The sequence below is a fragment of the Gopherus flavomarginatus genome, chromosome 6, assembly GCF_025201925.1.
Source record: "Gopherus flavomarginatus isolate rGopFla2 chromosome 6, rGopFla2.mat.asm, whole genome shotgun sequence".
NCBI lineage: Eukaryota > Metazoa > Chordata > Testudines > Testudinidae > Gopherus > Gopherus flavomarginatus.
In genome coordinates this window covers 71630918-71656635 of record NC_066622.1, presented here as the reverse complement: position 1 = coordinate 71656635, position 25718 = coordinate 71630918, and the positions used below count along the sequence as shown (strand labels likewise).

Below are 25718 nucleotides of genomic sequence, written 5' to 3'. Positions count from 1 at the left end.
CTGGTGAAGATTATAAAATCACATTTCTAAAAAATGCTTGCATAGAGTTTTAGATGCACAATCATCTTTAGCCTTAAATGTGTGGATCTTCACACATAGTTTTTTAATAAATCCTTCAAAAGACCTCCCTTATCTAAAATACACATTTTAATTACTATAGTTAAAAAAAAAAGTGCTTCCAAGTCTTCCTGTCCTTTCTGTCCATCCCTTCACCATGTCTCCCCCCACTCCCCACTGAAGAGAGCCCTTAAAGGGACAACAGTCCTTCCCTTCCAGATAGCTGGACAAAGAGTTCCCTTTCTTTACTTCTGACTATCCGACAAACTAGTTTTAAAAGAACCCTCCAGCAAAATCAGTACCTTAGTAAGACAAAATCCTTGTTATACCTAAAATCTTTGGAAACATATTTTTTTAAAGTTGGTGAAATTTCATAACCATGTCTCTTGTTATGGAGATCACACAAAGTAAATTACTGTTCCCTTTTTCTAAAAGCAATGAACATTGTTATGAACACACTAAATCTCTCTGATTAATTTAAAAGAATGTCTTTGTTTCAGTGAGTTAAATATGTAGTAATCTGGAATGCTGGCTTAAGATTTGAGTACATTTAAAATATAAATTCAACTTAGAAATACTGATGAAGAAAATGTAAAACAGAAAAGAGCTGCATCATGTATTCCATTATATGTAATGTTGTATTCAGCAGGACAGCTGACTCACCCTTACTATGAAGTTTTTGCAAATAAATCTCTGACAAACTTCAGGGCATATCAAAAAACCTGTGACTGACATTTTTTATTCCCAAATTTTAGTGCTTTTAATTAGGTACTTTCTTCATGTCCATTCTGCATGAGGGAGAGTGCATGGAAGTCTCTGCGGGGAACTGTGACTCTCCGCCACCATGAGGCAGGCTGGGCATCTCATTATCCTTTGCTGTCAAGTCCCTCCTCCCCCTCCCCCACCAGGCTGTGAGCTTGGGCTGCCATCCGGCACAGGGGCACCAGTTTAATAATACTGCCTAGGGCCCCATAAATCCTAAGGACGGGCCTGCCCGTACCCGCTCACTTTCACCCCTGAATGCATGGCATATGAGCAGAGGCTGAAGGAACTGGGTATGTTTAGTCTGGAAAAGAGGAGATTAAGGTGAGATATGACAGGGGGCTTCAAACACTTGAAAGGCTGCCATAAAAAAAGATGGAGAAAAGTTATTCTCTTTTGCCACAGAGGGCAGGACAAGAGGCAGTGGGTTCAAACTACAGCATAGCAGATATGTATTAACTCTCAGGAAAAGCTTCCTAACTGTAAGAACAGTAGGACAATGGAATCGACTGCCTAGGGAGGCTGCGGAAGGTCCTTCACTGAAGGTTTTCTTGATGATGAGAGTCTGCTATAGGGAGGTTTGCCTGGCATTCTGGGATGAGGGTCTGAGATGGATGACGAGCTTCCTCTGCCACAGCCACATATGTAACCCATTGTTCTGTGCCTCAGCCACAACTCCAGCCCAGCCAACAGGAACTGCAGGGACATAGCATCTGGGTCTCTCCAACCGGATGCCCAATTCAGAAGCCACTTTTACCTCCGGAGCCATCACAACTCCCACTGCCCATGTGCAGCTCATGCAGATACCAATGGGTAGCTCAGGCATGGTCCTTTAAATACATCATGTGGGATTTTGGCAGTATCTCATGTTGTTTCCCAATCTGTAAATTCCACCTGCTGTAACATGGGCTCCCAGAGCTGCCCTCCCCAAGAGTTAGTGGCAGAGGTTTTTTTATGATGCAATAATTGCTATTTTTAGCATGTGACTCAGGAGTCACTAGGTTCTCGCCACAGGCAACCTGTAAACACAAGTGACCCCTACAAGAGGTTGCGTTTACAACGACAACCCTGTAAATACAGAGCTGTGTAACCCAGGCAGATCTGCTCCACAGACTAAGGATTGAGGGGGAAATCCTCAGTCCAATCCCTAGAACTGGGCACCTTTCAAGGAGCTGTCGCACTGAAGCTATTGATCACCAGAATTCCAAGACCATTTGTCCTACGTCTGATCAGAAATTTTCCAGACAAAGAGCGTGTTCATAAAAAAGGCCTCTCCCTCAAAATGAATTTTTTCTCCAAAAAGTTGACGTTATCCCCCCAGAATGGCAAAAATACCTTGTGACATAGTGAATTATGGTTTGGCTCAAACTTTCAATGACACGTTAACCAACTTTTGTGCATACTGAATGCCTACCCTGCTCTCATCTAGTGCTTTTCAGCAGTAGCTCTCAAAGCATTTTATGAAGGAGGTCAGTAGGTTTATCCCCATTTCACAGATGGGGAAACTGAGGCACAGGGTGGGTCAATGACTTGCAGCAGGCCAGTGGCCAGGCCAGGAACAGAACCGAAGTCTCCTGAGTCCCAGTCCAGTGCTGTAGGGATTTTGTTAAAGGAAAAATCTTGGTAATTTCACTGCTAAAAATGTTGATAAATCTTTTTTAAAAGAGTAAAAAATGGAACAGTTTGAAATGAAACCAGCTTTGCAATCATTGGCTCAATTTATTTGCCAGCCAGCTTTCATTTCCCACCCCCAGTTTCACTCTGAATCAGTCAGATCTGCCCAAATGACTGTATGTTTACTTGAGACAGCAGGATGGTAGCTGCTTCAGAGATCTCCAGCCCCGGCCCACGCTCTCTGAATTGTGCAGATGCTTTGGCTATTGCTGCTAGAAGAAAACAAATTCCATTCCAGGGATGCTGCTTTTCAGTTTTAAACCACACACTTTTGTGGCTGCTCTCTGAAATGAGTCCCATTTCATCCAGGCTCCTGGCTGACGCATCCAGGATAACTGACTGTCCAGATTAATGCTAGAACTGCTGCTTTCTGTGGTGGTAGATTCCTGAGACATTGCAGAGGCTGACTAAGGAATACATTGCTGTCATTATTCTCATCAAGTTGGCAGGGCAGTGAATGAATTAAAGTCACTGATCTATGTTTTCATGTCTCAGACTCTCCATCAGCTCGATTTCTGCTAGATGAGCTGCTCCCCTAGCCTGAGCTGGACTGAACTATCTCACTTGATTGCTGCTCTTTGGAGATTACTCATGTCCTCCTTCAAATCGGAGCTGCCCACTTGGGTTAACACAATGATACCTGTCTAGATGAGGAGTAATAGCAACTGCAGGAGGTCTGTCACACCCAGAGACTACCAAGCTTTGCAAAAATGCCAAACACTGTCCCCAATTCTTATGGGCAACCACCAAATTCTCCCTCATCCTCCCAGAATCTGGACTGATGAAATCCTAAGGTATCTTCCACTCAATGTAGCCTAGACCCTCCTCAACCTCGGTAAGGTCACTGCTACTGCTCTACAAACCAGTGCTGCCAGTGCTTACCCAAGGATGAGCTTCTACAAAGCATTTTGTAGCTTACAGTTCATCACAAGGAATCAGTTACATTACAGATTTGTCACAGGGTTATCCCTGGACTAGAACTTATTTGTACAGTGTATGTTTTGCAAAGAGAGGCTTGTGCAGAGGAACACTCTGGAGACTTACGACCTTTTAGTTATCTCCAAAACAGGTCTAGAGCAACCGTGCAGCTTTCTTCACCCTGCAACAGCAGCTGGTGTGACCCAGGGGACAATTGGCGAGGGGGAACGCTCACCACGGTCCATCTGTTCCTTGGTCCCTCTGCTGAGGTGACCAACAAGAGGACTGGCTAGAGTCAGTCATAAAGTGGCTTGAACCCAGCCAGCCCATTTCACGCAGACCGCCCGCCACCCTGCACTCTCACGAAGGCGATGGCTCCTCCAGGAAACAAGCCAATGATTACTTCACCCTAAACCACAAATCATGCAACACTTGTCCAAGAGGCCTTAACACAGAAGCAGCTTTTGGTTGTTAGTTACCTGATCTGAATGTGACTCTTTGACCTGGAGACTCAAATCCCAGAAACCCATTACAAGTCCCTCAAGCCTTTCATACCACAACATTGGTCCAGTCTTCTCCAGCAAGGAAAGACCTACAGTTCCCACGGCCATGGTTACGCTAGCCCTGTAGAGGCCCTTGTGAAAGATGGTGCTGTTGCCACTGCTCTGCTGGCTACCTCCAAGGGTCTTGCTGATTCTTTGGACCAGTAGGGGGTTCACCATGAAACCCAGCCCAGGAAGGCCTAACACCTCACCCATAGTATGTTCAGGCCCTTCAAGCTCTCTCGGTCTTATAGGAATTATCCAACCCCTTCCCAGCTGGGTCTGATAGTCAAACAGGACCTGGCCCCCTGGCTCCTAGAGGGACAGACTAGCTGGTTACAATCAAGAACAGCAGGTTCTGCTATAAAAATTGGATGAGCATTTCAATCCCCTCAGAGTGAGCAGATCCTGGGCTTTGGCCCAGCTCGGTCTCTGTTGCTGAGTAAGACTGTATAAATCACCTGTTTACAACATGTCCTTGGCCAGCACGTGGAAGCAGATGCTGAGGAGGAGGAAGACATCCTCTGCGGTTATTGGCTGGCAGCAGCATTTTGTGTGTGCAGCCTGGGGAAGGTTAGCTCCGCTCAGCCTTCGAAACAGGGATTCAGCAACAATGCTGGCCCACACACTCTCCTTTCCAAAGCGCCCGAGACGTTCTGTAGCCTAGAGCCACCAGAACTGGCGCCAGCTGCTGACTCATGTGTTTGGCGAGTGTTTCAGCTGCAAGATCCTGTAACAATCAACATCCTCTGCATTGCTATAGCATCCCCTGTCCCAGGCTCACAAAGCACTTTACCTAGGTGGCTGGGGAAGGGGAAAGGGCTGGCTAGTGAGCATGCCAAGTCAGTGGCCTCAGGATTAGAACCCTTGTCTTCCAACTTTACTCCTGTGCTGTAACCACTAGTCAACACAATCTTCCTTGGTTATGTCTGTTCTGCTAAGAGTTATGACTACCTGCTATAAATAGTACACTACCTAAGTGTCAAAGGCCATGACTTTCCTCTGCCATAAATTGGTGGTTAATAGACATGTAGGTTCAAATCCTCAGAGGTATATAGTCACCTTACAGCCATTGAAATCAATACCTTTGAAGATCAAGGCCTTAACATTTGCAGGGGAGGCAGTGAGGAGAGCATCCTCTCTAGCTGTTGTGTAGTTCATGAGGGGGCGGGGGGGAATCTTGTGGCTGTCCTTCCGTCCATCTGGGAGGGAGGCCACGCCCCCTCAGTACAGTAATAAGTACTAAATAAGCACACTGTGTGTGCCGTAGTGTCAGCTCCTGTCCTGCAGGACTGACTGAGTGGGTCTCCTCTGTCTGGACATTGCCACCACCAGGGTCACAGCATTGCTCAGGTTTGTCTCGTAACAAGGCAAAAAGCCAGATCAAGTTCGTGTAAGTGTGTCATAAACAGATAGCTAAGGGTTAATGTCTCTTTCACCTGAAGCACCTGACCAGAGGACCAATCAGGAAACCGGATTTTTTCAACTTTGGGTGGAGGGAACTGAGTGTTTTTGTCTTTGTTTTCTGGCTGCCTGCCTTCTCTGAGCTTTGGAGAAGTAGCTCTACTTTCTAGTCTTCTGTTTCTAAGTGTAAGGACAAAGAGATCAGATAGTAAGTTCTATGGTTTTCTTTTCTTTGGTATTTGCATGAATATAAGTGCTGGAGTGCTTTAATTTGTATTCTTTTTGAATAAGGCTGTTTATTCAATATTCTTTTAAGCAATTGCCCTGTATTGTGTCATCTTAATACAGAGAGACTATTTGTATTTTTTCTTTCTTTTTTTATATAAAGCTTTCTTTTAAGACCTGTTGGAGTTTTTCTTTACTGCAGGGAAATTGAGTCTGTACTCACCAGGGAATTGGTGGGAGGAAGAAATCAGGGGAGATCTGTGTGTGTTGAAGTGGCTAGCCTGATTTTGCATTCCCTCTGGGTGAAGAGGAAAGTACTTTTTGTTTCCAGGATTGGGAACAGAGAGGGAGATTCACTCTGTTTGGATTCACAGAGCTTGTGTCTGTGTATCTCTCCAGGAGCACCTGGAGGGGGGAAGGGAAAAAGGATTATTTCCCTTTGTTGTGAGACTCAAGGGATTTGGGTCTTGGGGTCCCCAGGGAAGGTTTTTCAGGGGGACCAGAGTGCCCCAAAACACTCTAATTTTTTGGGTGGTGGCAGCAGGTACCAGGTCCAAGCTGGTAACTAAGCTTGGAGGTTTTCATGCTAACCCCCATATTTTGGACGCTAAGGTCCAAATCTGGGACTAAGGTTATTACATGGTGGCAGCGGTGGGATATAGACAGAATCCAGAAGCCAGTAGAAATATTATATTTTTCGTTTCTCTGCTAAGGGCTTTTTAGCAGAGAGAAACAGTTTGGTTTTAAAAGGGAACCAGAGAGAAATTTTTTTTTCTGCTCTCTCTGGCAGTTTGTGGCTTGCATGTTAAGCAGAAGTCGTTAAGGACTATTAACAGTCTTTTGTCACACAATAGCCCTCCCATTAGGAGTCAAGTACCAGCACTTATAGGCATGCAAATAAAGTGGTTTTTCTGGTTTCCCTTCATTGAACATTAGCTAGAAAGAAAGAAAGGGAAAAAAGCACTGTTGCTAGGCAGACTTCAGGAGGCAACAGAGAACCTGCAGTTCAGAAGATAAACACCGGAGGGCACCCCAACACAAGAAAACAGGAACCATGACTTCTAAGGCAAAAATTGAGGCCGAAGAACAAATCAAAGAAGCTGAACACAGGCGAGAGATGGAAAAACACAAACAGCAACTGGAAATAAAACAAAAAGAGATGGAGATGAAAGAAAGAGAAGAACAGATCAAAGAGGCAGCCTACCAAAGAGAACAGGCAGCCTACCAAAGAGAACAGGCAGCCAAAGAGGCAGCCAAGGAGGCAGCACACAGAAGAAAACTAGAAGAAGAAGAGGTGGCCCACCGCCGAGAAATGGAAAACCACCACCGAGAAATGGAAAAACAACAAAAAGAGAATGAAGAGAAGGAAAAACAGAGAAAACATGAACTGGAGTTGGCAAAAGCTGGGCTGCCTGTGCCAGCCAACCCTAACAACCCGGCGCCAAATATTGCTCCACAGCACAGGAAATTTCCCACCTACAAGGCAGGTGATGACACCGAGGCCTTCTTGGAAAATTTTGAAAGAGCCTGTCTTGGGTACAGCATTCCCGAAGACCAGTACATGGTAGAATTGAGGTCACAGCTCAGTGGACCTTTAGCAGAGGTGGCAGCTGAAATGCCTAAGCACCAAATGAATGACTATAAACTTTTCCTAACCAAGGCCAGATACAGGATGGGGATAACCCCAGATCATGCCCGTCGGCGCTTCAGAACCCAAAAGTGGAAACCCGAGGTGTCATTTCCCAAACACGCCTACTGCATTGCAAAAAACTATGAGGCCTGGCTAACAGGAAACAACATTCAAACCTTGGAAGAACTGAACCTCCTCATACAAATGGAGCAGTTCTTGGATGGTGTTCCTGAAGACATCACACGGTACATACAAGATGGAAACCCCAAGAATATCGCTGAGGCGGGGAAGATTGGAGCCAAATGGATGGAACTGGCAGAAAGCAAGAAAGCTACTGTCAAGGGGAACGATTACCCCAGGGGGCACACAGACCATAAACCCTACAACCGAGGACAGCCAAAGACCCCACATACCACCCAAGTAAAGCCACAGATACCCTACCCTTCAACCTCACCAGTCTCCAGTAACTCACCTCGGCCCAGTGACCCATCAGATGGAAGATGCTTTAAGTGTAATGAACTGGGACATATCAAGGCCAAGTGTCCCAAGAACACCATGCGAGTGCAATTCATTACACCACCATCACACCAAAGATCCCCAGGCCCGGATGCCTCTCAAATACCCTTGGAGCGAAGGGAAAATTTGAGAGTGGGCGGAAAGAAGGTTACTGCGTGGAGAGACACGGGGGCACAAGTGTCAGCTATCCACCAATCCTTCGTTGACCCCAAATTCATCAACCCAAAGGCCAAAGTTACAATTTACCCCTTCATGTCACAAGCTGTAGACTTGCCTACAGCTCAACTGCCTGTCCAGTACAAAGGCTGGTCAGGAATGTGGACTTTTGCAGTCTATGACAATTATCCTATCCCCATGCTACTGGGGGAAGACTTGGCCAACCAGGTGAGGCGGGCCAAGAGAGTGGGAATGGTTACACGTAGCCAAACCAGGCAAGCTTCCAGACCCATTCCTGTTCCTGAACCGTCCACAGAGGCCCCGTCTGTGTTACCAGAGACCCAGACAGAGGTAGTGGACCCGGATTCCATGCCTACCACTGAAACAGCCACAGCATCTCCAGTCCCAGGCCCGGAACTGGAACAGCAACCAGCACCAGCAAGTGCAACTACATCTTCAAACTCAACGCCAGAGGGCGCCAGCGAGCCAAAACTGGCAGAAGCACAAGACAGCCATACCCAAAAGGCTCAGCCAGAGCCTGAAATACCCTCAGGTGCACCAGCGGAGAGCGGTACACCAGCAACGGAAACAACCCCATCACCTACATCGCTTCCAGAGGGACCAAGCCCAAGTCCACAGTCTGAGGAAGAACTGGTGACCCCAGCCTCAAGGGAACAGTTCCAGGCTGAGCAGGAAGCGGATGACAGCCTTCAGAAAGCTTGGGCGGCGGCACGGAGCACCCCACCGCCTCTCAGCTCTTCTAATCGATCCCGGTTTGTTATAGACCAAGGACTTTTATACAAGGAAATTCTTTCTGGTGGACACCGGGAAGAATGGCAGCCGCAAAAACAGTTGGTGGTTCCAACTAAGTACCGGGGGAAGCTCTTAAGCTTAGCCCATGATCATCCCAGTGGCCATGCTGGGGTGAACAGAACCAAGGACCGGTTGGGGAAGTCCTTCCACTGGGAGGGGATGGGCAAGGACGTTGCCAAGTATGTCCGGTCTTGTGAGGTATGCCAAAGAGTGGGAAAGCCTCAAGACCAGGTCAAGGCCCCTCTCCAGCCACTCCCCATAATTGAGGTCCCATTTCAGCAAGTAGCTGTGGATATTCTGGGCCCTTTCCCAAAAAAGACGCCCAGAGGAAAGCAGTACGTACTGACTTTAGTGGACTTTGCTACCCGATGGCCAGAAGCAGTAGCTCTAGGCAACACCAGGGCTAACACTGTGTGCCTGGCCCTAACAGACATCTTTGCCAGGGTAGGTTGGCCCTCTGACATCCTTACAGATTCAGGGTCTAACTTCCTGGCAGGGACCATGGAAAAACTGTGGGAAACTCATGGGGTAAATCACTTGGTTGCCACCCCATACCACCATCAAACCAATGGCCTGGTGGAAAGGTTCAATGGAACTTTGGGGGCCATGATACGAAAATTCATCAACGAATTCTCCAATAATTGGGACCTAGTGTTGCAGCAGTTGCTGTTTGCCTACAGGGCTGTACCACATCCCAGTTTAGGGTTTTCACCATTTGAACTTGTGTATGGTCACGAGGTTAAGGGGCCATTACAGTTGGTGAAGCAGCAATGGGAGGGGTTTACGCCTTCTCCAGGAACTAACATTCTGGACTTTGTAAGCAACCTACAAAGCACCCTCCGACACTCTTTAGCCCTTGCTAAAGAGAACCTAAAGGATGCTCAAGAAGAGCAAAAGGCCTGGTATGACAGACATGCCAGAGAACGTTCCTTCAAGGTAGGAGACCAGGTTATGGTCTTAAAGGCGCAACAGGCCCATAAGATGGAAGCATCATGGGAAGGGCCCTTCACGGTCCAAGAGCGCCTGGGAGCTGTAAACTACCTCATAGCATTTCCCAATTCCTCACTAAAGCCTAAAGTGTACCATGTTAATTCTCTCAAGCCTTTCTATTCCAGAGACTTACAGGTTTGTCAGTTTACAGTCCAGGGAGAGGATGCTGAGTGGCCTGACGGTGTCTACTACGACGGGAAAAAAGACGGTGGCGTGGAAGAGGTGAACCTCTCAACCACCCTGGAACGTCTGCAGCGGCAACAAATCAAGGAGCTGTGCACTAGCTTCGCCCCATTGTTCTCAGCCACCCCAGGACGGACTGAACGGGCATACCACTCCATTGATACAGGTAATGCTCACCCAATCAGAACCCCACCCTACCGAGTGTCTCCTCATGCCCAAGCTGCTATAGAACGGGAGATCCAAAACATGCTACAAATGGGTATAATCCGCCCATCTTCCAGTGCATGGGCATCTCCAGTGGTTCTGGTACCCAAACCAGATGGGGAAATACGCTTTTGCGTGGACTACCGTAAGCTAAATGCTGTAACTCGTCCGGACAACTATCCAATGCCACGTACCGATGAGCTATTGGAAAAGTTGGGACGTGCCCAGTTCATCTCTACAATAGACTTAACCAAGGGGTACTGGCAAGTACCGCTAGATGAACCTGCCAAGGAGAGGTCAGCATTCGTCACCCATGCGGGGGTGTATAAATTCAATGTCCTTCCTTTCGGCCTTCGAAATGCACCCGCCACCTTCCAGAGGCTGGTAGATGGTCTACTAGCTGGACTGGCAGAATTTGCAGTTGCCTACCTCGATGATGTGGCCATTTTTTCAGACTCCTGGCCCGAACACCTACTACACCTGGAAAAGGTCTTTGAGCGCATCAGGCAGGCAGGACTAACTGTTAAGGCCAAAAAGTGTCAAATAGGCCAAAACAGAGTGACTTACCTGGGGCACCAGGTGGGTCGAGGAACCATAAACCCCCTACAGGCCAAGGTGGATGCTATCCAAAAGTGGCCTGTCCCACGGTCCAAGAAGCAGGTCCAATCCTTCTTAGGCTTGGCCGGATACTACAGGCGATTTGTACCCCACTACAGCCAAATCGCTGCCCCATTAACCGACCTGACCAAAAAGACCCAGCCAAATGCCGTTAAGTGGACTGATGAGTGTCAAAAGGCCTTTACCCAACTTAAGGCAACGCTCATGTCTGACCCTGTGCTCAGGGCCCCGGACTTTGACAAGCCATTCCTAGTAACCACGGATGCATCTGAGCGTGGTATAGGAGCAGTGCTCATGCAGGAAGCAACAGATCACAACTTCCATCCTGTCGTGTTTCTCAGCAAGAAACTGTCTGAGAGGGAAAGTCACTGGTCAGTCAGTGAAAAGGAATGCTATGCCATTGTGTACGCCCTGGAAAAGCTACGCCCATATGTTTGGGGACGGCGGTTCCAACTACAAACTGACCATGCTGCACTAAAGTGGCTTCATACTGCCAAGGGGAACAACAAGAAACTTCTTCGTTGGAGTTTAGCTCTCCAAGATTTTGATTTTGAAATTCAACACATCACAGGAGCTTCTAACAAAGTAGCTGATGCACTCTCCCGTGAGAGTTTCCCAGAATTCAGTAGTTAAAAAGTGTTCTTAAAATGTAGAAGTCTGTTAGTTATATACTTAGGATATGTAAAGGTGTATGTGTTGTATTAATCTGTTTATTTTCAAGTTCTAGAAGGAAATCGCCGCCAGTGAGCTTCCCCACTGTCTGCAATTTGGGGGGCGTGTCATAAACAGATAGCTAAGGGTTAATGTCTCTTTCACCTGAAGCACCTGACCAGAGGACCAATCAGGAAACCGGATTTTTTCAACTTTGGGTGGAGGGAACTGAGTGTTTTTGTCTTTGTTTTCTGGCTGCCTGCCTTCTCTGAGCTTTGGAGAAGTAGCTCTACTTTCTAGTCTTCTGTTTCTAAGTGTAAGGACAAAGAGATCATATAGTAAGTTCTATGGTTTTCTTTTCTTTGGTATTTGCATGAATATAAGTGCTGAAGTGCTTTAATTTGTATTCTTTTTGAATAAGGCTGTTTATTCAATATTCTTTTAAGCAATTGCCCTGTATTGTGTCATCTTAATACAGAGAGACTATTTGTATTTTTTCTTTCTTTTTTTATATAAAGCTTTCTTTTAAGACCTGTTGGAGTTTTTCTTTACTGCAGGGAAATTGAGTCTGTACTCACCAGGGAATTGGTGGGAGGAAGAAATCAGGGGAGATCTGTGTGTGTTGAAGTGGCTAGCCTGATTTTGCATTCCCTCTGGGTGAAGAGGAAAGTACTTTTTGTTTCCAGGATTGGGAACAGAGAGGGAGATTCACTCTGTTTGGATTCACAGAGCTTGTGTCTGTGTATCTCTCCAGAAGCACCTGGAGGGGAGAAGGGAAAAAGGATTATTTCCCTTTGTTGTGAGACTCAAGGGATTTGGGTCTTGGGGTCCCCAGGGAAGGTTTTTCAGGGGGACCAGAGTGCCCCAAAACACTCTAATTTTTTGGGTGGTGGCAGCAGGTACCAGGTCCAAGCTGGTAACTAAGCTTGGAGGTTTTCATGCTAACCCCCATATTTTGGACGCTAAGGTCCAAATCTGGGACTAAGGTTATTACAAAGTGGCACTGCAATCTGATGCAAAATTGGCCCCACCAGGCCCCCCATCATCCAGACAGAGGGGCGGCTGGGCCAGACATGAGTGGCACTGTGATCCCATGCACCAGGACACAGCACCCGGAGCAGGGAGACAAGCCCAGCCAGTGTTCTAGGAACAGAACTGTCATTGTGGGGTGAATTGCAGGGTAGGATCGGCAACCCCGTGCCTTCCACAGAACCCTTTGATACATGCAGATGACCCAATTTTGGGTTGTGACCCACTGGTTGAGAAACCTGAAGCAAGAGGGCTCTGTAGGGAAGCCTGTGATCACAGTCAGTCAGCAGCCAACAGCCGGGGGGTGAGCTTTGTCTCGCAGTTTCAGGGAGCAGCCTCCTTTGTCTCTGTTTTCTGGAGTTGCCATTCTAAGGTCTCTGAAATAAAGCAGTGTTACTTTGCAATCCTCCAGCAAGAGTATTTATGTGTTTATCTAATTTCTCTTGTGTACACTGTAGTTCCCAAGAAGCTGGTGCAGGTGCTGGTACTGGCAGTTGAAGCTGTTATAACGGCTTCTTTACGCTCCTCTTGCTGAAACGGGTGCCCTTAAAAAAATAATTGCATCCGGGCCATAGCAAAGAGTGCCTGGATTGGACCCCAGCTCACTGTTACTACTTTCCTTCCCTTAAATTGTGCACACTCCAGCCTGGTCTCCTCTACGCTCTAGTGTGCACTCAGTGATATGATCACTTTGAACATGGAAGCCCAGCCAAATAAGAAGTGCTGCCAAGAAAGCAGGCTAAACACAAAGCATCTCATTCCCTAGAAGGACCTTTCTTAGCAACTGATTCCTTCAAACTCTCCTCATTGCAGGACTCCCTCTTTATAAGACCTTTTTTCCCAGCATGCCTTTCTGAGGGTTGGCCCTTTAAATTGGGCAGAGAAAAGCAGCTGTAATCCAAAAGTGGTCATTTTGTAGCTAGTAGATGTTGGCTGACAGCATCCCTCTTTCTCTTCCAGCTGGCAAGGGCTTGTTCCAGCCCTCACCTATGTTTCCCTTTCTAGTTGCAGAGGAGACGGTTGTGTTCTCACATTAAGTGGCCTGGAGGTGTCCCTTGTTGTGTTTTATTTCCCACGCCTCTGTACTTCCTGCTTTCAGGCAGAAGCTGATGGGCTTAAAAGACACCAGAAAGGCAGATCTCGCACTGTCCAGCCTGACTGGAAGAAATGCTAAGAAAGGAACAGACTTTCAAGAGATTTCCGGTGCTGCGGACTTTGGGCTGGTCTACACTGCGGGGGGGGGATCGATCTAAGATATGCAACTTCAACTATATGAATAGCACAGCTGAAGTCGAAGTATCTTAGATCGATTTACCTCGGGTCCTCACGGCACGGGATCGACGTCCGCAGCTCCCTGCATCGACTCCGCTACCACTGCTCGCTCTGGTGGAGTTCCAGAGTCAACGGGAGCACGTTCGGGGATTAATATTTCAAGTCTAGATGAGACGCGATATATTGATGCCCAAAAAATCTATTGCTACCCGCCAATACGGCAGGTAGTCTGGACGTACCACTAGTTGCTGTGTGAGTCAGGGCAGCAAAGCCAAGCTTGCCTGAACTGTGATCCTTCTGAAGACTGTCCATCCCTTGTAGTCCACTTAGGGTCAGAGCATTTGCTACAAGGGTTGGTCAATGAAAACACAAGTTTTGGTACTTTATACAGAGCCTAGTGCTGACTCATACTTGTACATGCAAAATTCTCAGGGACACCAAACAAGCGATTGTACTGAATTGCCCATTTGGCCTATCCACAGTAATCCCCAGACTTCCAATCCCGTTGGGTTAAATTCTGTCCTCAGTTACACCTGTGTAAGTCCAAGATAGCTCCCTTCCACTCAATATTGCAGATTTACACCAGGCCTCCAGCTTCTAGCCCTAAGTGCTTGCAGGTGGCCTGATCCAGCACAGTACCAGAGAGATACAGAGCAATGCCAACTCTCATTGCAGCCAGGGAGTTGAAGAGATGCTCAGCACCACTCAAGAGGGTTTCCTGTAGGATTGGGCCCAAGCTGAGTAAATCTGTGCACTTGGGGCCAAATTCGTAAAGGTACTTGGGCATTGCTCTACTGCACTCAGCATTGCAACACCTCACTCCCGGGGGAATTCTGAGTGCCAGATTAGGTGCCCAGCCTCCTCACACAATGCATGGGGAGAGTTAGTGCTGAAGAAAGGAATTCTCAAGAGCCAGTAAGCTGAATGGGGAGCTGCGCCTAAATCCCATTGACCTGGGCCTGAGGCACCTGGCCAACAGTCCCGTGACAGGCACTTCTCTCTGATGGGGATTCTCAGCCACAAACCCTTTCCTGGAGTTAGATGCCATGGCCAGCTAAGCCCTTGCCAGTGATAAACCAGGGAACAAGACCCTGCAGTAGACGACAGCCTAGTGAGTAGGGCTCTCCCCTGAGATATAGGAGACTCAGGCTCACATCACAGCTCTGTCTGATTTGTAGCAATGGCTGGAATCCTGGTCTGCCACATCCCAGGGGAGTGCCCTAAGTGCAGGATCATGCGGTATCCTGGGTTGGGTCTCTCTAGCTCCCTTGTTGGAGCTGATCCACTTTGTAGAAATAATTAAATCTCCAGCCCAGCAGGCAGGGTGTCCACCTGGCATGTGGCAAACCTGGGTTCAAGTCTTTACTCCAGAGCAGGGATTCAAGCCAGAGTCTCTTACATCCCAGATGAGTGCCTGAGCCATGCCTCTGACTGTCTTTTTGGACAGGTTCTTTGTTGCTCTGTCACTTCTCCATGGCCCACTGCTGGCCCTCCTGCTGGGGTGTCTGACAGGTATGAAGTCCGAGGTGTGTTCAGAGCACAACCTGGGCTCTGCTGAGGCTCCCCCATTTAGCTTGAAAATCTCACCTTGGGGCAGCTGGGTTTTGGCTTGTGCTAGGGCTCTGAAAAGCTCATTAGCTATGGGGAGGTGCCAAGAGGGCATGCACAGCATTCAGGATCCAAGATATTACTGTCGCCCAGAGAAAGAGGATGTTTCACACAGTGCTTTTAGCACATAAATTTACTCTTCATAAGTGCTACTTAGCAGTGCAGAGCACTACAGGGTGGATGTGCACCTTGCCAGCAAAATAGCTACATCCCTTTCCCTGCGGCAGAGAGACCTTCTACACTGGGGGCCTGCAGGGAGAGGGAAAGGGGGAGGCAGGACTATGCTAATAGCAGCAGCGTGAAGGATGCATCTCAGTTAGCAGGACAGATTAGATCCCCTCCAATTAACGGTTTTTCACTGTTACATCATCTCTTTGTCCTTCCCCTGTAATTGCTGATTCCCAGCTTTTCCCTTTTCAGCAGGAGGGGAGGTAGCTTTAAAAAATGACCGTGTGCCCCTGAGCTAAGAGGGAATGATGGCATTCCACAGCGTCCAACCTGCAAATCTACCAATGCAGGAAGAGGGATTTTTTTCTTCCCCTCAATAATTGCCTTGCTTCCAGCAAAGCCGGTTTGTGTCTCACTCTGAAATACAAACCCAGCTCTGATTCAGCCTGTGTGCTTTCTGAATGCATTACTCAGTAAGCAACCCAGCATGCCACTTCCCTGTGGACCAGTGCACTTATTATTTCTCCTAACGTGCAACCTTATCAGAGCTGCGAGCTATACACGGCCATGGTCTTTGTGCCCTTTTCTCTGTGACTCGAGCAGGTTCAACTCTTGATCTGATTCTTGTCAAATCAAAGCTTCTGTTCAGCGCAGCCAGAGAAAAATACAGCAAGGGACTCTGCTTGGACTCCCTAGTAGGGATGTATTAATAACACTGATGCATGGCCAATTAGGAGAAGGAGCCAGGTCCAGCCCTTGTGTCTCTGGCTCTAGTGATTTATCGACAGTAATTACTGAGGCACTTAATGGCTAGTTTGGATGGGAATTAATTCTGGGCTGGATAAATAATGCATTAAGGTTTATTTAGCCAAATGCAAAGCATCGCTCCTGAGCCCGTACTGGGAGTGCAGGGAAGTGGATCTTCAGCGCAGAGCAGGCTGGGGAGAGGCTGCTACCGGCAGGACAGGCTGTGCCGTGATGAGCTGCAACAGGGTGAGGAGGCTGGGAAGGAGGATGACAGCATGCTGAAGGCTGCGAGAAAGGTGACTCTGGAACCAGGAATATGTTGAGTCCCAAGATAAGGCAGGCCAGGAGAGGTGAGTACAGAATCTCTTCTATATCTTGGGATTTGCTCCCTGGAAAATACATCCAGGTGTGTGTGTGTGTGGGCGGGGCGGGGGGCAGTGTTCCTAATCAGCACAAGAAGGAAACTTTTCATTACTCTTCATGGTGACACATCAACTGACTCTTTGAATTTTGCCCTGTAAGATGGCTCATATTCTGAACGCTGTTGCACTTTAATTACTGTAGCATCCTCAATAAAGTGCATCATTTTTTCAAGATACTCTGCAAAGCAAGGCTGAAGCTAGACAAATTCAAACTGGAAACAAAATGTAAATTTTTAACAGTGAGAGTAATTAACCCTTGGAACAATTTACTAAGGGTGATGGTGGACTCTCCATCACTGGCAATTTCAAAATCAAGATTGGATGTTTTTCTAAAAACTCTGCTCTAGGAATTATTGTGGGGAAGTTCTCCGGCCTGTGTTATACAGGGGGCCAGACTAGATTATCACAAATGGTCCCTTCTGGCACTGGAATCCGTGAATCTTTGAAAGCAATGTCAGCTGAGTTGCTGAGTGTGCTATCCCACAATTATGCTCTATTGCCAAATTAAACTACATTAAACTAGCAGAATAAGTTAGTTATTCTTGCAGCTGCACTTAGTCAGATGAGTTATTTCTTTTCTGCCTGCGACTTATGAGCAGGGGAGTTAGTCTTTTAATCACTAGTGTTGTGTGCCGTTTCAGCTCAGAAGTAGAGCTGCATCACTTGTACATAACTTCTAATCTGTCCGGAGTCTAAGAAAGGGTACGTGTAGTTAGGTGTGCATATTTCATTACACTGTTTCTCTGGAACCTTTCTAGTGCAGAATATGCCACGGAATCTTTACACTTAATAAGATCAGATGGACAATTGTGGTACAGTAGTCTCGCCTAAAGCATCCTGAAGAAGTAGTTGTTAGCAAGTATCTTAGCACTTTATCCTTCCAGCTCAGCAGGCAGAAAGGGGAAAGTCACTCAGTGATTGCTGCTGAAGACGACAAAGGAGGGAAAACCTGTCCTGTTTCTGAAACAGTTCAGATTTGCAAACTACATGAGCACAGGCAGCATGTTACAGAACTATTGTCCTTTGGCCATAGCTTGTGTCTACACTCCTTCTCCTATGACGGATATCTTCTAGCAGAGGGGAGGCATTATGTGATCTTGTGCTGCAGTAGCAGCTCTGAGCTTGACATCACATTTGCAGACTGTGCTGAGCATCCTTGTCATTCACAGCCTCATGGCAATCTCAGAGGCATTGGAAACAGAGATTAGAGCAGTATCATTTGGACTTGAAGCAGTGTGCAGTCAGGAAGTGTGGAAGAAAGCCTAAGGTTTGGAGGCTCTGTCTGCACTTCAAATGCTACAGTGGCACAGCTGTAGTGCTTCAGTGTAAACATTCACTACAGTGATAGGCTGGGGGGAGTCTATCCCTTTGCTATAATTAATCCACCTCCCCAGGATGGAAGACTTCTTCCGTTAATCTAGCGCTGTCTACACTGGGGGACAGGTCTGCATAGCTACATCTCACAGGGATGCAGACATAAGTTTTCAGGGTAGACCAGGACAGAGCTTTCTTCAGGCACACCGGCTTTGTAAAATAGGAAATTGCCAGCTGTGTACAAAGAAAAGATAACATTGTAATGGTTTAATAGTTACCTGCAGTAATTCAGAGAGGAGTGCTTCTAGGTGAATGTTACTGTGGCTCATACAGTAAGATACATGTAGCACAGTACAGTATACATACAGTCCTTAAAACACCCAAAGTCCATTGACTAACACAGAGTTTCTTAAAATAAAGAGCCTGTTTGCAATCTGGAGCTTTGGGAATACACATGTACCATCCCTGGCACAGTAAATACATATGCATTTGATTTTTTTCTTAGACATTTTTTTTTGTATGCATTGGGAGACATTTGCATTCCAGTCAGTGCTGCCTATCTATCAGGGTACATGGTCCCCATTACTGTAGTATCTGAGCACCTCACATTTCTTATTGTATTTATCCTCTTACCACTCCTCTACTCTTGTGAGACAGGGCACTGCTATGATCCCTCCTTTACTGCTAGGGAGGCTAAGTGACATTCCCAAGGTCATACAGGAAGTCTGTGGCAAAGGAAGGAAGGGCGTGCCCCCACACCTATGCCCCAGTTCGAAGCTAGCACGTAACCTTTCTTTCAGCTCATCTTGAAGATAAGTTATATTAGCACTCAACTAACAGGGGTGTAGTTAGGGGTGAGTTTGCACATAATCCCCACATGTGATAGGTACACAGACTATACTGTAGTTCTATGGCTTGGGTGCCCTGGAATTGGTGAACTGTAAGCTACCTTGGCTCTGTTACTATGAAAAACAAATACTAAGAGCTATGCTCTGATAGAATTCTTTTAAGTCAACTGCAGACTTCTGAAAGGGGCTGGCTTGCTGGCCCTGGAAATGAAGGGTCCTCTGTCTATCCACAGAGCTGGGACAGTGCATGCAGGCAGGAGGGCATTCTTCCCAAACCCACAGTTCCTCCTCAGTGTACTGCTAGCCTGAGCCAAGTGGCCTGCTTGCAGAAGGGCCCAGTCTTGCAAGGTGCCAGAGTGCCCCTGTTCCTTCTGACCTACCCAGGAGTTGAAAAAGCTGAGCACCTCCCAAGAGGTGATGAACCCCTTGTAGCATTGAGCTGAGAGGGAAAAGGTAAGTCAGTCCCCTTGGCCTCTCTGGAGATTGCTAAAAAGGATCCACGCGGTACTGGTGGTGTAACAGGCATAGAATATCAGGGTTGGAAGGGACCTCAGGAGGTCATCTAGTCCAACCCCCTGCTCAAAGCAGGACCAATTCCCAACTAAATCATCTCAGCCAGGGATTTGTCAAGCCTGACCTTAAAACCTGTAAGGAAGGAGATTTCACCACATCCCTAGGTAACCCATTCCAGTGCTTCACCACCCTCCTAGTGAAAAAGTTTTTCCTAATATCCAACCTAAACCTCCCACACTGCAACTTGAGACCATTACTCCTTGTTCTGTCATCTGCTACCACTGAGAACAGTCTAGATCCATCCTCTTTGGAACCCCCTTTCACGTAGTTGAAAGCAGCTATCAAATCCTCCCTCATTCTTCTCTTCTTCAGACTTAAATAATCCCAGTTCCCTCAGCCTCTCCTCATAAGTCATGTGCTCCAGCCCCCAATCATTTTTGTTGCTCTCCTCTGGACTCATTCCAATTTTTCCACATCTTTCTTGTAGCGTGGTGCCCAAAACTGGACACAGTACTCCAGATGAGGCCTCACCAATGCCGAATAGAGGGGAATGATCACATCCCTCGATCTGCTGGCAATGCCCCTACTTTTACAGCCCAAAATGCCGTTAGCCTTCTTAGCAACAAGGGCACACTGTTGACTCATATCCAGCTTCTCTTCCACTGTAACCCCTAGGTCCTTTTCTGCAGAACTGCTTCCTAGCCATTTGGTCCCTAGTCTGTAACAGTGAATGGGATTCTTCAGTCTTAAATGCAGGACTCTGTATTTGTCCTTGTTGAAACTCATCAGGTTTCTTTTGGCCCAATCCTCTAATTTGTCTAGGTTCCTCTGTATCCTATCCCTACCCTCCAGCATATCTACCACTCCTCCCAGTTTAGTGTCACCTGCAAACTTGCTGAGAGTGCAGTCCATGCCATCCTCCAGATCATTAATGAAGATATTGAACAAAATCGGCCCCAGGACCGACCCTTGGGGCACTCTGCTTGAAACTGGCTGTCAACTAGACATGGAGCCGTTGATCCCGACAATCTAGCTAGCTTTCTATCCACCTTATAGTCCATTCATCCAGCCCATACTTCTTTAACTTGCTGACAAGAATACTGTGGGAGACTGTATCAAAAGCTTTGCTAAAGTCAAGGAATAGCACATCCACTGCTTTCCCCTCATCCACAGACCCAGTTATCTCCTCATAGAAGGCAATTAGGTTAGTCAGGCATGACTTGCCCTTGGTGAATCCATGCTGACTGTTCCTGATCACTTTCCGCTCCTCTACGTGCCTCAGAATTGATTTCTTGAGGACCTGCTCCATGATTTTTCCAGAGACTGAGGTGAGGCTGACTGGCCTGTAGTTCCCCGGATCCTCCTTCTTCCCTTTTTTAAAGATGGGCACTACATTAGCCTTTTTCCAGTCATCCAGGACCTCCCCCGATCGCCATGAGTTTTCAAAGATAATGGCCAATTGTCATAAACAGATAGCTAAGGGTTAATGTCTCTTACACCTGGAAAGAAGTACCTGAAACACCTGACCAGAGGACCAATCAGGAAACCAGACTTTTTCAGATCTGGGTGGAGGGAAGTTTGTGTGTGAGTCTTTTGTTCTGGGGTCTTCTGTCTGTCTCTCTCTCGGCTATGAGAGGATTTCTGTTTCCTGCTTTTTAATCTTCTGTTTCCAAGTTGTAAGTACAAATATAGTAAGGCAGTAAGGTTTCTATTGTTTTCTTTTGTATTTATCTGGGTATAGTTGCTGAAATGTTTTGAATTGTATTCTTTTTGAATAAGGCTGTTTATTCATATTTCTTTTAAGCAAATGACCCTGTATTTGTCACCTTGATACAGAGAGACCATTTTTATGTATTTTTCTTTCTTTTTATATAAAGCTTTCTTTTTAAAACCTGTTGGAGTTTTTCTTGACTGGGGAATTCCAGGGAATTGAGTCTGTGCTCACCAGGGAATTGGTGGGAGGAAGAAGTCGGGGGAAATCTGTGTGTGTTAGATTTACTAGCCTGACTTTGCATTCCCTCTGGGTGAGGGGGAAAGAGAGATTAGCTCTCGGTACTTCTGTTTTCCAAGGCTGGAAACGGGGAGGGTGGAATCCCTCTGTTTAGATTCACGGAGCTTGCTTCTGTGTCTCTCTCCAGGAACACCTGGAGGGGGAAAGGGAAAAGGTTTATTTCCCTTTGTTGTGAGACTCAAGGGATTTGGGTCTTGGGGTCCCCAGGGAAGGTTTGGGGGGACCAGAGTGCCCCAAAACACTCTAATTTTTTGGGTGGTGGCAGCTTTACCAGGTCCAAGCTGGTAACTAAGCTTGGAGGTTTTCATGCTAACCCCCATATTTTGGACACTAAGGTCCAAATCTGGGACTAGGTTATGATACCAATGGCTCTGCAATTACATCTGCCAACTCCTTTAGCACCCTCAGATGCAGTGCATCCGGCCCCATGGACTTGTGCTCATCCAGTTTTTCTAAATAGTCCTGAACCGCTTCTTTCTCCACAGAGGGCTGGTCACCTTCGCCCCATACTGTGCTGCCCAGTGCAGCAGTCTGACAGCTGACCTTGTTTGTGAAGACAGAATCAGCAAAAAAAAAAAAAAAAAATCATTGAGTACATTAGCTTTTTCCACATCCTTTGTCACTAGGCTGCCCCTCTCATTCAGTAAGGGGACCACACTTTCCTTGACTTTCTTCTTGTTGCTAACATACTTGAAGAAACCCTTCTTGTTACTCAAGGTCTATCATCCAGCAAAGGGCTGCCAGGATCTCCTACTAGCAAGATAAGACAACAGGAGTTAGAACCCTGCAGCCAGCTGCTGAGTAAGCTCTGCTGACTCTCAGTGGCAGGTGCACTGTTAGCTTCACCAGGACCTAGGAAGAATGATGGGTATAATGTCTGGCTAGAAAAAACTAGAAGAGACAGGGCAGGCTTGCAGGAAGCGCTGGGAACAGCCTAGCCTAAGGACAAAGCATAGATGGAGCTTATATTCCATTGCCACTGGAGTCAGTAATAAAGCCAAACCCTGGGAAGACGGTTACATTTGACTTTAATGCAGCAAGTGTAGGAGTTATTGGGAATGGCACCTGTTCACAGGTGGATTTTGTCTCATGGACCCCTGTTGACTAGACATGGGCTAGCCTGTACCTAACCTATTTCATAGCTCACCCAGGAACCAGCAGGCAGACCCTAAATCTAACATGGTTCAATGCTGTATAACACTTTCCCAAGAAGGCTGCCATTGATTTGCCCAGCAGATTTTTAACGTGCTTTGGGTATTATATGGCCACAGACTGTATCAATACACATTAAAGGGGAGGTCTGGATCTGCTTAAAACAAAAGGCCTATTGATGTTGGACCCAATCCTGACATATACTTAGCTGGGGAGACCGCCTGCTGAAATCTGCTTCCTTCTCTTGGCTTCCCCTCCTGACCTCTCGTATCAACACCAAGGGGACTGTGCAAGAGCCTTCTCTGTATCTCCTTGCTGTCCGAATCAGCCTTCTTGTACCTCTCAGCTTCAGCAGCTCTCCACATGTTTTCAAATCTCCTTTGAAAGCCGATTCCACACACACACACACGTCCCGCTTATGTCTGGGTCTCCCACTGCTAGGGTTGTTAAGATTTAACTTAACTCTATAATCTTATTACTTAGTCTAGAATATTTCGAGATACAGTTTGAGTTCAGGATGGTCCCAAACCAAGTTGGGGGTGGTGTGTGTGGCAGGGGGGAGAGAGGGGTTCCAAATTTGGACTTGGATCTGGCATCTTGAGCCAGTTCTTGTTTTCTGTGAAAGATGGTACAGGCAACAAAAGCTACATTGTATTGCTAGAATGTATTGTCAAAGTTATGTGGTCATTGTGAAGCTGTCTAGAGTGGCTCACCACTGTGAGTGCCAACTTCAGGGCAGACTGTCGCAAACCAAGGCACAAACCCCAAACTGGTTTATAACTAGATTTCAAGTGTTAACTCCTAAAGCACTATAACAGCCTTACCATGGAGTCTGACAGTCTCCATGGGCACTTCATCTATCTTGCCAGTCAGGCGAGCCTGCCTTTGTGGTGGATGGTCCCTTACACCGAAAAACAAAACAAAACCACACACTATTCAGATTATTCCCAGCCCCAAAGGACCAGTCACTTACCCCAGGTCAAGTGCACCCTATCTCTCTTACCAAAGACAACACTTGTAGCCAGTACTGTAATAAACTAACTAAAGATTTATTAACTAAGAAAAAGAAGGGAGTTATTTACAAGGTTAAAGCAGGTGAACATACACACACAAATGAGTTAGTCTTAAGTTCCAAAAGTTTATAGCAGCTGCACTATATGCAATTTCTATATGTCCCTTAGGGACAACCCAAGCCGAGCAGCTTGGGGATCTCTTGCTTATGCTTAGAAAATTTTACCCTTTCCAAATTCTAAGCAGCAATGTGATAAAGTATCTTCTCAGGCAATTTATTCTCTTCCCTCAGAGTTCAAGCAGATTGAACAAGCATGGCATCCATCTCCTCTTCAGGGGCATGTGTGTGGGGGATCAACAAAGTCTTTGTTCTTTGATTTTTCACAATGGCTCATTTGGTTTCAGTGGCCTTTCTTGTCTGCAGGACCAGTAGTTTACATGTAATTAATGCCTCTATCTTGTTTGGTGAGTTACTCAGTGACAGAGACTTACAATGCCATACCCTCAATATAACTTTATACCATGGGCTACAGATGTGATCAGTGAGATCAATGCAAGCAGCATCCTAGAAAACATTTAATCAAGTCTAAATACATTCTTATCAACTTAACATCTGTTTTAACAATGCTAGCACACAGGTTAGCCAGACTGGTTTCCAGTTCTCCTTTTGTCAGCATTCAGTGAGGCCTAGGGGCCTTGGCATGAGCTAGCACCTGGTCTGCCAGCATCACAGTCATTACCATTACACCCACTAAATCAAGTCCATACAGCACAGAAACATGCAGTTGGATGCAGGTTATCTTTTCATAAGACCCAGTATGGCCTTATGCGAGGAGTAAAACCTTATAGATTGAAAACCATAACAGGCATAAAGGAAAATCCTTCATATTGGCTAGGCTTGAGTGGGTTTTGCATTATTTTTCCCATCTGCTGTGTTTTACTACAGTAATTGGAGAGTCTTGGGTTCTAAAATAAGAGGCTTTGGGGGAAAAATGCCTCCTATGTCCACATTCTCTCTCTTTCCTTGCAGCGCTGGGGTATGGGAAGTACGGCCTTCCAGCTTGGAGACAGGGCTTTTTCAATACAGGAGATAATGATGGCAGATCTCAGGCAAAATCCTTCTGTGCTAAGAAAGATACCTGGCCCTGCTCATCACTGGGTCACTCTTTAAGATGTGAAAAAACCCAGCAGCATGTTTGCTCACTGGTCAGAACAGTTGTAAGCAGGTTACCTCTTTAAATGGGGGGAGAACAGACCTTCCTGGTGGAGAAAGGAGGCAGGTAGAAGACTCCCAGTGTGGACAATACTTCTCCCATCAAATGTGGGTGCTGGAGCCCTGTGAACTCCCTGTCAGAACCAGGCTGAGGGCACAGGAAACTGGAGCCAAGGGTCTGAGCCAGAGTCAGAAACCAGACCTGGGAGTCACAGCTGGAATCAGGACCAGGAGCAGGGCTGAGGCGGGACCAGCACAAGGTCATGCTAGAACAATCACAGCTGCAAGCAGAAGCACTGAGCAGCCAATGATCTGCTACAGCTGCCAAATTTGAAAGCAGGTCTGTGGCTTCCCTCAGCCATCAGGCAGACTGGCCAATCCTACTGCAACTCAGCTGAGCTCTTTGATCTACCTGGAGGGCTAGCCCTCAAGCCCAGATAAAGGGCCCAATCCTGACATTCCTCAGCCAGGCACTACCACCTCCTGCAGCTCCCTCTCAGTGCAGTGTCCTGCCTGAGGAGCTCTTGTTTATCCCACCAGCCAGCAAAGAGGAGAGCCAGGCTCCTGATACTGTTAGCAGGGGGGGCATTCTTCCTCTCATCACTGCTGGCCATCCATAACCAACCTGCTAGGCTGATGGCCAGTCACAGGTCTGTGTGAGCTCACAGTTGCATCTCCAGTTTGTGGGTTGTTGTCAGAGCTCAGGCCTGTGTGAAGTTGTTGACTCAGCTTACTGGGTGGATATAAAGGGCTAGTGGCTAGGGTGCTACTGGGCCACATTGCCCAGCCTGGGGAGACAGCACTGGAGTCCTCAGGCCCTTCCTACCAGGTCCCAAAGTAAGTGGGTCAGTCAGCGCTTCCTTCAGCCTCATTTGAGTGAGAAGGAAGCCACAAGACTGCTTCTCCAGCCTGGTCCACAGAGGAGCCCAGCAAGCACAGTTTTCTTCAGAATGGTTCAAACAGAACCCAGGGAGAGCCAGAGGCAGCTCAGGCACCAGTGCACCACGCGCATGCTTGAGGTGGCAAGCGGGGGCAGGGGGGAGTGGCGTGCCGGTCACGGCGAGGGC

General features: G+C 47.1%; 1 protein-coding gene across 2 annotated transcripts in view; it reads left to right on the top strand.

Moving 5' to 3' along the window:
- The first annotated feature begins 16414 nt into the window (after positions 1-16414).
- ARHGAP22 (Rho GTPase activating protein 22) overlaps positions 16415-25718 on the top strand; it is a 265828-nt gene continuing 256524 nt past the window's right edge. Inside the window, exon 1 of one of the 2 annotated variants that reach the window (XM_050960123.1) lies at positions 16415-16517. In XM_050960123.1, coding sequence (XP_050816080.1) covers positions 16484-16517 — 34 coding nt within the window. In that variant the 5' untranslated portion in view covers positions 16415-16483. The remainder of the gene's footprint in view (positions 16518-25718) is intronic. The other variant, XM_050960124.1, reaches the window with a different exon arrangement.